The 15,246-nt window shown below is 42.8% G+C and overlaps 1 protein-coding gene across 1 annotated transcript in view; it reads left to right on the top strand.

Moving 5' to 3' along the window:
- The window catches only part of CAPN9 (calpain 9), a 281,553-nt gene that overhangs the window by 195,932 nt on the left and 70,375 nt on the right, over nt 1-15,246 (top strand). The window contains exons 11-12 of the mRNA XM_078649072.1: nt 8,695-8,903; nt 12,927-12,963. Of these exons, the coding sequence (XP_078505198.1) occupies nt 8,695-8,903; nt 12,927-12,963 (246 nt within the window). The remainder of the gene's footprint in view (nt 1-8,694; nt 8,904-12,926; nt 12,964-15,246) is intronic.

Raw genomic sequence — 15,246 nt, forward strand, 5'->3', positions numbered from 1 at the left:
ATCTGTCCAGAATTTCAGTCCTAGAGAAACCGGTTCCATGTCATGTGCAGAGCTCACCATGTTCTGCTTGTAGCTGGGTCCTCTGGATTTGGTCTCCAACTGTATATCCTCAAACCAGCTGCTGTTCCATCCACCTTCTGCCGTTGGAAGCCTGACAAAATGCCAACACTAATGTTCTGTGCTCTATTTCTCTGGAAAGTTTGATGTGGAAGGCACTAGTCTTCTCCAATGTACCATAGTAACAATTAGGTACTTGCCTCTACTTGGATTTGAAGAAGAAACTCTGCAGCACCAGCTTATAGCAGAGCACCTGCTAGGAAAAACCCTCTGTTGTTGTTCCCCACAAGGTGAGAGCTAAGCACAGAACCCATGAACAACACCTACAGCTCTGTACCATGCTCTGTACCTTGCTTGGAAGATGAAGGTGCCCATTTGCACTTTCTGGCTATACCTTCCTTCAAACTGAATCGCTTTGGTGGAACAAGGTTCGCCATACTAGGCCCCAGATACTGGCACTCCCTGCCTCTAGAAATCAGATCCTGCACAGACCTCATGAGTTTTTGTAGACTCCTAAAAACATGGCTATTAGGACAGGCATACGAGTAACATCCCAGACCAGCACCCTTAGAGTAGCGCCATGAAACCAATCTGGTGTACATGCACTCTACAAATAAGTATAACATAACAAGTTCTGATCTATCCAGAGAAGAAGAGCTTCCCTGAGCAACGTGAGGTGCACCATCTGGTAGGATCTTGTATAGAAGGCAAGGTCTATTCAAGAGCATACCCAAGAGTGGCGATTACCTAGTCAACCTTGTCCACTAAGCGCTGTAGAGGAGATCCAGGGAAAGTACTTCTGCCAGGTGAGCTCTCACCCCTTCTTTATTTATGATGACGTCTTCCCTGTACTTCTGTAATAACATTGTAGTGTGTTCCTGGGCCCATGACAAAGTGATTCTGGCTTATAAAGGCCATTTGAACTCCCTTTGAGTTCCTCGGGTACCTGTAACTTCTGACATGAGGGTAACACTAGGATTTCAACCTTGCATCCATCATGGCAATGTCCTGTATTCTGGAGTGCCAAAAAATCTGCAGATAGAAAACGCAGCAGTGCGCCTGATCATCATAAGTTGCAAAATGAACCCAAACGAAACTGCTCATTGGTATGTATTTATAATTTTTTTGATTCAAATACCAAACAGATTCCTGCAATTTGGTAATAAATAAAACATCCCTGTGGAACCTTTTACTATGCTAGCCTAGTTGTGCTGAATGTGGGACCATTTAGAGCTATCATTCTCCATCCTGTGGTACCTGAGCTTTCAATGTTAGGTGATGCAGAGTCACTCTAATCTTGGGTCAAGGACCACTGTTCTCAGTGGGTTCCATGTTGACTAATATGTGCCCCCAGATCTATGGTTGCACTGGGCCTTGGAAAAATGTAAGCGTGACCACCAATTTCAAAGTGCCGTCCCCTGAAGTTTGCAGCCAACCTCAATTGGCATCTTACGATGATGTTTTGAATGTGGTCTCCTTCGTGACATCTAAGAACAATGCCCAGATACTGCTAGCTGCCCAAAGACCTGGAAAGATGTCATCATACTGTTAGGCAAACAGAGGATCTGGGCATCAGGAGACAAGCTAATACAGGCAATAAAGTCAGTTTTTTGCAGAAGAAGCCCATTTAAGATAGCTGATACTCTCAGTCTAGACGAAACATGAGCATTTAGTATGGACGACTGATCAAGGATGCTGATCAGAGCTCTGGCGTGGTAGTAAAAACACAAACTATCAATACAGGAGCTGAATCCAGCAATGGCGCCCGTGAACCAGTGCCTCTATAGAGCAGGACTGCAGCAGCGGGTATTTCAGTGATGGAGTGGCTAAGCATGCACTGGTGACAAAAAAAGGGCGCTTTAGTACCTATTGATGGAGATTTTGATAAAACATAAGCGAGTTCACACCTTGACTCTTTGATATAAACGTATTTTGCAGGGAATGGAGATACAGCCGTTGAGTATATCCGTAAACAGTTAAAATCTCCAGATACAATAGGCGGAAGCTTACGACTCTTTCAGTATCAACATATATTCATTCCTCTGCAACTCATGCACAAAGTATAAATGCATGTTGTAAACTCCAACCATAGATTCTTGTAATTCATGAACAATGGTAATGTATGTCTATTTGTCCCGCCTTCATGTGCAAGATTAACTAAATTGTGGATTTTCAGTCTTTTTATCACGTTGAAAAAAAATGGCTACATAGGTTGCATGTACGAGATCCCTTCCCACGCGCATCCTGAGAAATCGGGGCTAGATTTTGCTCTTTCCCACACTTTTTTTCACTACTTATGCCAGACAAATTGTATCTCAAGTTGGGGGGGTCTCCCAAGTATGGGAAGAGCATGTGGGCTTGCATATCAAAGGACTGTGCGGGAAACAAATACTACTAGTGGATGGGACCCAAGCTTACATTTAATGCCTCGTGCAAATCATGTGCAAATCATTGTAGACGTCTATGTTGGAAACCCACTTGGAAATGAGGTGCCCGGAAACTTGCTTGCATTCTGTGTATGTTGATCTCATTTACCTGCATGCATTTTTTTTAATTAACTGTAACCTTTGCATGTGTACTTTTTTAATTTGTACAATGTGTTTTTAACAGCTTTATAGGCGCTCAGACAAGATCAAGTAATAGGGTTAATGTCAGTAGTTTTTATAAAGCGCAAGTGCACCCAACGTTTTCATGGCGCTGGAGTATCGTGATTTGACGAGGTGCGCGGTCCAGACTTGCAGGTCCACCGTAATTAATCTGGTCAGCCAGGTGTTAAGCAAAGCCTTGTTCCACCAACCAGGCCTGCAATGCTTTCTTGAGGGAAACATCCATAACAACGCGGGCATTACCCTGCACTGCTATTACAACGCTGCTATTAAAACGCAAGTTGTTACAACGACCACTGCGCGTATCGCCGGATACTGCTGTTATTTTTAAAATTCTGCACTCGTTAACCTTGGCACTTTGATTTTAACTGCGTCGTTTGTTCTGGTGCTAATCGCGCTATTGTAATTTTTGCTTAACTTTCTGACCTGCAACCCGGGGACATAGCGAGGCTCACCTGCACTATAATAGTTTTTCACCCGCATTTAGCGGGGTTTAGATAGAGAGGCTCCGGGTTCCTGGTGCTGCAACTCCGACCGCCATCGTAGGTGGGGGTGACGCTTGGGACACTTTAGGCGCCATACTAGGTGGGGCTAGAGGCTCGAGTAGCCGGAAGCCTGGGCACTGGAGAGCCTATTTAAACTGCTCCGTTGGTAGGTGCTACAGATCCTCTACCACTGCGCGTATCGCCGGATACTGCTGTTGTTTTTAAAATTCTGCACTCGTTAACCTTGGCACTTTGATTTTAACTGCGTCGTTTGTTCTGGTGCTAATCGCACTATTGTAATTTTTGCTTAACTTTCTGACCTGCAACCCGGGGACATAGCGAGGCTCACCTGCACTATAATAGTTTTTCACCCGCATTTAGCGGGGTTTAGATAGAGGGGCTCCGGGTTCCTGGTGCTGCAACTCCGACCGCCATCTTAGGTGGGGGTGACGCTTGGGACACTTTAGGCGCCATACTAGGTGGGGCTAGAGGCTCGAGTAGCCGGAAGCCCGGGCGGCGTAATAATATAAATAGACATGTGTCGACAGGCGCGCAGCGGATGCGCGCAGCGGACGCGCCGGAGGTGCGCCAGAGGTAAGCCCGTTTGCGCCCGTTCGCCTCCCGGACGCGCTCGGTGCGCCGCTTTCGGATACCTCTTACTTATTGGGCTCTCAGACGGACTTACTGGTATCATCTGCCGACAATACGGGGGGAGAACAACATCAGACTCTCTCATGCGGACTTTTGAATGTCCGCTCCCTCGTCAAACATTATGCCGAAATCGCCCTGGTAATAGAATCCTCCAACCTGGACATTCTGTTCGTGACCGAAACCTGGATCACAGCAGACTGTGAGGTAGAACTCGGTTGGGCGTGCCCACCAGGATACCTTATAAGACATATTCCTCATGGCTCCGGGAGAGGAGGTGGAGTCGGATGTATTTTTAAAGACTCAATCTCCCTCCTGCAGCTTGCGATAAAGGAAGTACAGGGATTCGAGCTCATGGGCTTCTCTATTACCGCCCAAGGAGGCACGCTGATGGCTGGCCTTTTATGTTCTAGGCCACCTTCGTCAACTACAGTGGCCCTTCAGTCTCTGGTTGATCTGATATATGACCTTTCAAATTCCCACTCCAAGTTCCTGGTTTTGGGCGATTTTAATCTTTGGCCCTCTGGCCCCCAAGATCTAGCCTACAGAGAACTCTGCCAAGCGTGTGATAATATTCAACTTGAACAACTGGTTCTGTCATCGACTCACACGAAGGGGCATATACTGGACTTGGTATTTGCGGAGAGGGAACTAGTCATAGTGAAAGAAATCTTAGATCAATGTTGCACCGACAAATTCACTGATCCTTTTCACTATAGCCCAGCCGGCTTTAATAAAATCGATTAGCTCGGGGAGCACTAAATTTAATCGATCTTGGACCCGCCTGTTAAAAGAGACGAGCCGACCTATGTTGCTGTCTGGAGCTTTTAGGATGGAGGACAATGTGGATAAGAGCTACACTGCCCTCTGTCAGCAAATTTTGACATCACTCGAGGAGGTGGCACCTCTACGGAAAGTGAGGGATCGACCCAGAGGGACTAACGGCTGGTTTACTGAGGAACTTGGCCAGTCCAAGCTTCGCTGTAAACAGGCGGAACGCACATGGAGGAGAGGGTATACAGAGCAGGACAGGGCTGCCTACAAAGCTATTCTGTTGGAATACAAGCTCCAGCTAAGAAATGCTAAAGCTAGGTTTTTGGAAGAGACCTTGGCAAAAGCACCTAATAAATCGCAGACTTTGTTCAAACTGGTAAAGAGCTTATCTAACCCCTCATGTGCTGCACCTTCCACCCCTGTGTCTCAGGAGCTGTGCGACTCCTTAGCCCTCGCTTTTGATGACAAGATTAGGAATATTCTGAAGGGACTAGAAATGTCCAGACAGCATATACCATCCTTGCCTTCTCCCTCTGTATCCCTTGGTCATCCGGCATCCGGGGAGAGTAAGAATAAGGAGAGGACTTGTCAGTTGCCAAGTTTCCCTACCCCCTCATTGGAGGAGTTTTGTGTTCTGGCCAATTGTGTATCCTCAGGCTCGCCCCTAGACCCAATGCCGCATAAGATCTGGAAGGCCTTCCAAGGCGAGTTGTTTCCCCCGCTACACTTCATCTGTTGCCAATCGTTGGCTACTGCATCAGTTCCAGACTGTTGGAAGTTGGCAATTGTAACACCTCTGTTGAAAAAGGCTACCTTGGACCCCCTCTGCCCAGCCAATTGTAGGCCTATTTCGCTCTTGCCATTCGCGATAAAAATCTTGGAGAAGTGGGTCACGAGAGCCTTGGCCAACTTCCTGGAAACCAACTTCTGCCTGAACGCAGCCCAATTTGGCTTCAGACCGGCCCATGGCACTGAGACTGCTCTGGTCACCGTGCTGAACGATCTGCGAACGCGTGTCGACAGGGGCAAATCCGCATTTTTAGTGCTGCTTGACATGTCGGCCGCGTTCGACACGGTGAACCACGAGGTCTTACTGGGCCGTCTTCGAAATGCGGGAATAACTGGCTTGGCTCTATCCTGGTTAACTTCATATCTTGCCAATAGACAACAGGCCGTGGCTTTACCACCTTTTCGATCTGACATACGTCAGGTGAATCAGGGTGTCCCCCAGGGCTCTGCGAGAAGTCTGATTCTTTTTAATTTGTACCTCCAACCCTTGATACAACTAATAAAGTCTTTCGGCATCCAAGTCATCAATTATGGTGATGATACACAATTGATTTTTTCTTTTGATGGTTCTGGGGCAGTTTCGAGGGACGCTTATCATCAGTGTATGTCGGTCACGGCAGAGGTTGCAAGCCAACTCACTCCAGTTCAATGGCTCAAAGACGGAGATATTGTACTGTTCCTTGGACCGACTTCCTCGTACTCTGCCGGAAGACTTTTGGCCTACTTCTATACCAGGCTCGGTGGAGGCTGCAGAATCGGCTCGCAATTTGGGAGTCGTATTCTAATCAAATCTACAACTTGACGTCTCGGTGAATAGGACTGTTAGGACTTGTATGGGTTTGCTCCATGCTCTTCGGAAGATACTGCCGCTTCTTCCTCGGGAAGCTAGAGCAGAAGTAGTGCGTAGTACCATTCTCAGTAGGTTGGACTACTGCAACGCACTACTTCTGGGAGCTCCAAAGACCCTGATCCTTAAGTTACAGAGGATTCAAAATATGGCGGCAAAATTAGCCTTGTCCCTTCCACGCTCGGCTTCCTCTTCTGGAGCTTTGGCCGACCTGCATTGGTTACCGGTCCAGCAGAGGATCTCCTATAAGGCTTTATGCCTGATTTTTGGAGCTCTGCATGGTCAAGGACCAATACCACTGCAAAATATTTTTTCGTGGTACCAGGCCGCCAGACCTCTGAGATCCGCGTCGGCGTTTCTGGTAAGAATTCCGAGGATAAACAGAGTGAGAATGGGCGGCCGCGCCTTTAGCTTCACAGCCACCACAACGTGGAACACTCTGCCTCTGACGCTGAGGAGCAGACAAGATCTGGTCTCTTTTAAAAGGGATCTCAAAACATATCTTTTTCCAAGAGTAGTCTAAAGCATACACCAGATGGCTGAACTGATCTCAGCGCCAGGATACCCTCTGGGTGACAGCCGCGCTTAACAAGCATTAAAATACATACATACATATACATACATACTTGCGCTGGAGGGCGCTGTAGGATAGGGAATAGTTTAATTTTCTATCCAACACCTTCCCTACTGTCAACATGGGCTGGAGTTGGAACAGAAAATTAAACTATTGCACTATCCAGCGCCCCTCAACGCAAGTCGTTGTAACGACTTGCGTTGTAAAAACTGCGTTGTAATGGCATGTGGGGTAAAAGCCCACGTTGTAATGCCGTACAACCCTTTCTTGAATGAGGCCAGACCAGGGCCTAGGGCGCATGAGAGACCCAGTCTCACAGATCCAGCCACGAAAATCTACGACCACTATATCGGAGTAGTTTAAATCTTGTTGTTTTCAACAGGTGTGCAGATGAGGGTCGAAGAGTGCATCAAGGGGGGTATATCTAGAGTTTCTTTTAGAGGCGAACTTGGGGACAAGGACATGAATGGCCTAAATTACCAGACAGCAGGTTATAAACTGCATTTGTTGTTTGATTGACAACCCATAAAGCTTTTCCAGTAGGGGGTGATCTTTCCCTGGCTACCTTTAAAACCAGCCTGGCTGCCGAGTTTTGTACCAAATGTAGCTTAGCTAGATCACCTCTGGGAGTCCGATGGAGATGGCATTGGCATAACTCAGGCGGGATCCAATTACCGCTGTCAGAAATGGCTTCAAAGCATCGATGAAGTTCCATTTGGAGGCAACAGTTTTAATATGTGTTCTCAAGAATAGCAGATTATCATGAGTTACTGCCAAACCTTTAGCAGCCTTGGTAGGTTTAGGGCGGGGTCCAGTGGGTCCAGAGTTCTTTATTTAGTATTTAGTTATAAGAACAGATGAACAACCCAAAAAAATCTAATTAATATGTATCTAAAAGGGGTCTTACTACACAAAATCACCTAACTACAAGAGGGAGTAATTACAAGTACACGAACGACTATCAAAGAAAATAACTATTGTTGCAGACATTGCGATCGAAATGCGTGGTATTCTCCGGGTGCAAGCTCCTCCCCCAGAAAGACTGACACCACAATGCGCATGTGGTAAGTGGGAGCGGCGGCTGTGTGTGGTAGGGTGCTAGTGAGGGGCTATGGGGCAGTGCAGGCTATGAGTATGCACAAGTGCTTAATTTGTAAAACAAATAAGTGGCAGGACCCTCATCAGGAGTGCACCCCCCATTGTCCCTGCCATCTGTGCCAATGATATTATCAACACAACTACTAAGCATCACACTCCCATAAGTGACAATTTAGACTATTCCAGGCCCCCAAAGCTAAAAGAAAGGCCTGGACGGCAGATATTAGCCATTTTTAATGTACAGTGAATGAACTATTGTTGGGCTCATATGTGAATTAGACAGGCAGCACCACCATGTGGCAGACTGTTATAAGCGCCGGTGTTGGCAATCAAGTGCTGACACTGAGCACCGAAAAGCACCGGCTCAAAATAAGCACTGGTTTGCACTGGAAGCATTGCAGGCTTCCGTGCTGCAGGAGGGGGCTTGGGTAGCAGCCTCATGGCATGGTTGCCCAAAGCCCTTGCCTGCTATGCACAAGATTTTCTGGCCTGCTAAATTAGGGCTGATGTTGTTGTACCAAGAATATCCAGGCACAAGAACACAAGGCTTCTTGTGATCAGGTGGGGCAGCCAGTAACCCCGCCCAGGAATACCTCTCTGCCCAACTTGTAATTCCAGGTATAAAACTAAATTACACATGGAAACCGCATTGTAAACCGGCTCAAAGAAACACCCTTCGTCTGTAGCAAACCCTGACTTGATGACACATGCATTTATCTTTGCTATGTTTGTAAATGTATGTTACTGAATTCATTTCAATTTTTGAAATTCTGAAGAAAATTTCCTGAAATGCATTTGTTTCATTCTCTTTTTTAGTGCCCAGGAAAGGACAATCAACTGACCAAAGACTTTTTTAGATTCAACCAATCTAAGGCAAGAAGCAAGACCTACATCAACACCAGGGAGATCTCACAGCGCTTCAAGCTCCCACCTGGAGAGTATGTCCTTGTCCCCACCACCTTCGAGCCTAACCAGGAAGCCGACTTCTGCCTGAGGATATTTTCGGAGAAGAAGGCTACAATACAGTAAGGGTCAAACAGTTACAGTCGTGGCACACACTTTATTTTTACGCAAAGCTTATTTGTACAGTGCAAAGGCGCTCCTGCACTCCCTTCCATGAAGGGTTTGTTCGAAGCACACCACATAGTTCAAATTTGAACAAGAGAACAGTGAGTGCTCCGTAACATTTGTAATTTTGCTGCAATTACACATTTTACACGCGACATTACACTTGTCTCTTTTTTGCACGAGTTTCACTTGGAACTAGGAACTCATGTAAAGCGGGCTCGTGCTATTTTATCGGATCTGGCTTTGTTTTTGTTCAGTACTGACCACGTGAGACCCCGTTTGCATAGATTAAGGAGGGGCTGATGCAGGGCCAGTCCACACTGCGTTTGCATCAAAGTTTCTGTGCAAAATGACAATTTACATCTGATCGGTCTGTATCACTAACGGGCTTGAACCAATCACATGGATCCTGCGTGGGACCCACACACACATTATCAATCTAATTATAGAGACATTCTTTGCAGAGGCTGAAAAGCATCTTGTTCAGTATCGCAGCTGACACGTTTTCAGATTGCCTATGTGTGACATTTCCATGGTTTCGGTGTACTTATGACAGACCTTCAACGATCAAATGTGTGACACCTAGAGTGACATCTTGCGTGTAAAACTAAGCACTGAAGTGCATTGAAAGAGATAAATATCAGAAAATACACTCCTGAGCAATGAATCGCTCTAAAAAAGATACTGAAACTGCTACAAAACACCTGAAAAGTAAGGTGACTTAATTACTGCCTCTTTCTAAGATGATCACTCCCTTCCTCTTGCATGCACGGACCCCTCACCTGTGTCATCAAAGTCAGGCATGCCCTGCAGCTCCTCAAACTTGTGTAGTGCAGTGACAAAGCAGCCATCTATGTGGAACACAGATTGGGAGGGGAAAGGCACGTGGTGACACACAAACATCTAAATTGTGAAAATAAAAAGCACCATTCGGCCTACATGCTCACTCATGTCAAGCTAACGTAAGCAGCTCATATGATATGTAATAAGGACATTGCATGTACAGCTTATTAGGACAAGTTAATACGCAGAATAATTATCTGTGGAATCTGCACCTACAATCTGCCCCAGATTTATGTTTTGCTCTTCTATACTGTTGTTCGGGTAAAAGTTAAGACCCTTTTATTAAGTAAATATTTGGGAACCTAGCAAGTTGTTTGTTGTAGAAGGGTAATTTCTGAAAATTGTGTTAGGAAACTGAGGTTGAGGTGTTATCTGTGTGATCCTTGGTCCTTTTTTGTAAACTATAAAATGAAAGAACATTTTGAACTTATTAAATATGGGTGCACGCCCCTTCCAAAAATCGAATCGCAAAGGCAAATTACGATTTGTTAACAAGTTACTGAATCGCATTTTGATCATTAGAAAACACATTTTTACATCCCAAAACTCCGAATCAGGCCGTTTGCGACCGCAAAAATGCTTTAAACATTTGGCCCATAGTTTCTCTGTGAGGGCGAAAGACAAGAGTTTTTGTAACAGTGTACCTGATAACCTCTGAAGGAAACCATTCTATACAGGTTTAGTTGATGAACACAACGTAGTCTATTGGCCACGTCTTTTTTTGCTTGCACTGCTTACTCTGCCCCGAGGAGCAAATGGCTAAAGCCCATTTGCAGGATGTTGAACACACGGGTGAGCGCAGAAGCACTTAGGGTTTTAAGAACTAACACTTCAGAGATTGTGATCATAGGTGTGGCGAAATTCCTGGGGTGGGCATGGATTATCAGAGCAAGATACCCACAATTAATGTGATCAACTGTTGGTTTTAAATAATTTTATATTAGTACGTCTCAACAATGTAATTTAATTTAATCATGTTTTAATACTTAGAATGTCTTAACTAGGAGGAATGAGAATTGCTAGATTGTTTGTGTATAGTGTTTTTTACGGTTGTTTTGCTATGATGATTGTCTTTTATGATGCAAACACTCGAAATAAAGACGTATGAAACCTGAACCTGAAAACAAGGTAGTCATAATGAGGGAAAGTTTGACCTGTACTAAAATATTGGTTCACTTATCTTCCAACAATACACCGCACTGCGCATATTCAATGTTCAATTTAGTTGAACAAGAGAGGCATGACCAGTATCATTCAATAAGAGTAAATTATCTGAATCGCTCTAAATGAAAATGTAATAAATATCTATTCTTCCAATTATTCCTCAAAAGAAACTTAAATATGAATGATTATGCATCACCAACTAATAGGTACGTTTTTATTCCAAACATAGCAAAGCATCCAGTGACAGCAAACATGTTTTGGAAGATGATGTTCCCTGCTTCAGGAATAAACGTTTATGGGAAATATTAACCATTAGTATGACAATTTTACTTCATCTAATACATAGTAGAATTTCTTAAAATACACAAAGAAAACTACAGTTAAAAAGTAAATAATGGAGCTCTTAAATTACAATGAGTTTCTGAGGACTAAGATTCAACCTGCTGTAATCCATTTGTTCCTACTTCATTTGCAGTCGTATGCAAAGTTCATGGTTTAAGTGTATCAACCTCTGTAATTGAATACAAAATTAACAGCATTATTTCAAAGGAGCAATAATTCACAATAGATGTTTTCTATTGTATTCTGGCAGATTCTATAGATGTTCTAAAAAAGTTCAGAAGTGTTCCTCACAGTGTTAGTGAAAGAATCTAGGAGTAAAAGTCTATGAAAAATACCCTTAAAGTTTCTTCAGCAATGTTACATCTCTCACAAAATGTAATACCTTTGTTGTAATATACCATAAGTGTAGAGAAAAGGCATGTTGTAGCCCATTATGGCCTCATGTTTGAGTCACCTTCATTCCATAACCCGTTTACCTCAATTAGGTCATTAATATATGACCATGAGAGGAAATGTCTTCACATTACCATTTCCTATTCATTAAACCCACTTTCTTCCTTCCAAAGCCACCATCTTTACACAGTGCTCAAATTAGCAAGGTCATCTCAGACGTTGTCCCTGCAAAATCCTGGTATTACAAAGACATTCACTTTATAATAAAGCATTAAAGTTTGTTTTTTTTACACATTTTGGGAATTGCTTACAAATAAAGCAGCTTCAGGAGAAACCGCCCCGGAACTCAATATTCCACTGCCATAACCTTACATCAGTATTGGTGAGCTAACTAACGCCAGATCTGAAATGTTAATATATTGACCTTCAGTGGTGTTCACAAAAAGAAATTGTGGAATTCAGGATAGAAATATTCAGAAATTTCTCATAGGTGAACCACTTTAGCAGATTAGATTTATTATCCATTTGGTAGCTCTAGGTCAGTCAGCTCAGTCTAGATTCTGAACGTGTTAGATAAACCTGGTGGCCAAGTCCGGGGCACAAACCTAATGTATCAGTAGTGTATTTATGCACTCTATCAAACTACCATCAAGGAAGACCTATTTTTATTCAAATTTGTCACAGAGGACATCTATTTTCCTTTGAGAATAGCATATACATTACAACTGTTACATTTTTGTCTGAGTAAATAACAGTAGCCAGCTTTAACACAAGCACCAAGCACAGACCACATGTCACGAATTCCTAACTGTATAACTATTTCTTATTCATTGGAGGCATAACTAAAGGTTTGTCTTTTGTGATTTTAAGCTGCCTTTTTCTTTAGACAAGACATAAGAGGCCACAAAGGCAGTTATCCTTGTAGTGGAATTTCAGCAAGGTAAGTAATTGTGGGCATGCATGTAATTGGTTTACAATCTTCCATTGGTGAGTTGGTCCGCAATCCATGGCTAGGAGTAAGATTTTGAAGGGAATCTCAGTAAGTGAGTACTTACTATTCCATGTGAGTGCACAATATGTCTGTAACTAATAACTTTTAGATGAGGTCCTCCTGAGCAATATATGATATATGCGATTCAAAGCTGATCATTTGCTAGTGTTCAATGTACATTTATGTTCCATGAATTAAACCATTGCACAGTAATCTTAATCTTACTTTGTTTCTCACTTTTTTACAGGGAAGTCGAAGGAGACATTAACATAAACATCCCAGACGTAAGTTTTCTTTTAACATACTTTCCCGAGGTTGAAGAAATGGTGGAATGTACCATCTATATTACTTCCTTACCTGAAGAGAATATTATCCATATGACAAATCTGCACATATATGTTTCATGGTGATTCATGCATGGGCATTGTGCTGCGGTCATTGATAGAACAAAAACAGTCCTGCCATTTAACCTTGTTCATTTGTAATCAATACATTAAATACATATCTACAGCAGTCTTCAAGCAGAGGAAGCCAGATGAGTTCAGGCCACATTTTTAGACAAGAAATGAGGCATAATTAATTTCAAGGAATTTCAGCAAAATTGGTGGCTGTGGATGACCAATTTCCAAGGTCAGTATAGAGGGACTGAGCACGTGGAAATAAGTTTAAGTCTGCAAAAGTTTTTTTTTTTAACCAATGAAACGTGCAAAAACTGAAGGGGTTTAGGTACACCTCAAAAAGGGAATAGTTGGATGCGGAAGCTCAGAGTGATACATACATTTTGAGTAGCTGCAACAGGTATTATGATTCACAATCCATACTAAGAGAACAAATGTTAATTTCCAATTGGATGCATCCAAGTATAAGAATCCAGATAAGCTACAAAGATATGCATATCGAATGTGGCCAGCAGGTAACAGAATTGACATTTTGTTTGAGAACAGTGCGTAAGTAGATTATGAACAACAGGAGTTCCGTTCGATCAACTCTATATTTTGTAAATCTCAAAAATGGGTGTCCAAGCTGTGTAAACTAGGTAGACTCTCCCTTTACAACAAGCATTGGCAAAGCCAATAGCTCTAGCCCTGACAAGTTGGTGCAGTGGTTATCTTTTAAACTTTTTTTATTGCAAGCATAGGCTTTTTCTTTGAAAAAGAAAATGTGCAGCCACCTAAACATGACCATCAAATCCTTGCCATTAGAAATGTAAAATAAAATTAAAATCACTGATGTGGTAGTGTTACTTGTTATGTTTATTTCAAATAACTAGCTTTCAATTGTGTCATGCATTTAATTATAAATAATTGTTAAAGTAACAAGAATAAGTCATCACGCAACACAGCAAAGTCATTGCACGCAGCTACAATGTTGCAATGCCAGTTAAACATTGATAAAAACAACTTTAAAAAGGATATGGAATGTAAATCGCCATCTAACTGTGCAAATGAAGTGCAAGCAAAATGAATAGCTGCAATTTAAAGTCAATGTATATGAATAAAATCTAACAAATTTTAACCAGATTTTCACTGAAGAGAAAGGAACTATTTTAGGTGGGTGTGAACAATGTGCATAGGTTATGTGCTATTTCATAATGTGAAGCAAGGCAGTAAAGCTGGCTGCCCCATGCTACATGTTGTAGTGGGTGGAAGCAAACTCTGAATGAGAATTTCAAGTGGATGACTAGTGCTAACCTAAAGCCCCTATATGTATGTATACTATGTATGAAGTGTTTGGAAAAAAAGAATCCAGACCTAAAAAGTGCTTACAAAAGCAAAGAAGACAACTGAGTCGGTGCATTTGGTTGAGAAGTGGTCCTCCTATCCAGGTTTTTTTTATTTTCTTCGAAAAAAGCCTTTGGCAAGCGTTTTTTTATAATATGTTTATGTGTCGGATTCCACAGTGCTGAGATTTCTAATCTGAAACAATGGAATGCACTTTTCTAGAATTCACTCACATTTCCACTAATATTCCTGAGAAACTATATAATTTGCGACTTTACACATGTACTATTCAAAAAGTCATGTGTCGTTTCCTGACACTAGTATTCGCATAATGTGGGAGTCACACATTAATCAGGAAAGCCAGCGCATACACGTAATTGCGCATTTTTCATTTACCCCCCTAAAAATGTTCCCTATGGAGAACGCCTGTTCCCTACAATCCCAATGAGGCTTAGTGGTGTTCCGTTCCCCTTCGCACCCTGTAAATTGATTTACTCTAACATTTTGCAGGAGCAAATCTCAAACCCTTTCTTGAGTGGGAAATGGTCGGAGAGGAGTTTGTAAATGCTGACAAGCGTAGAAGTTTCTAGGTGTTCACAAACACACACAAATAACCACACTTACCTCCCACATTGTACATGGATTTAAACCTGAGTAACTGCACTCAGTTTTACCATACAGATGCACAGGTATAACCTGATTCTAGCATACATTCTGCCATTTATGGGCTTAAAAATACATTTATAGCAAAAATCCCTTTGTGAATCAGGCCTCATGACTTTAAAGGCTTTAAATGTTGTTCCTTCAAAGTATTGATTATGAAATAAGGTGATTGTAGCCCTGCAG

This window comes from Lissotriton helveticus, chromosome 6, assembly GCF_964261635.1.
Source record: "Lissotriton helveticus chromosome 6, aLisHel1.1, whole genome shotgun sequence".
In the NCBI taxonomy this organism is placed as follows: domain Eukaryota; kingdom Metazoa; phylum Chordata; class Amphibia; order Caudata; family Salamandridae; genus Lissotriton; species Lissotriton helveticus.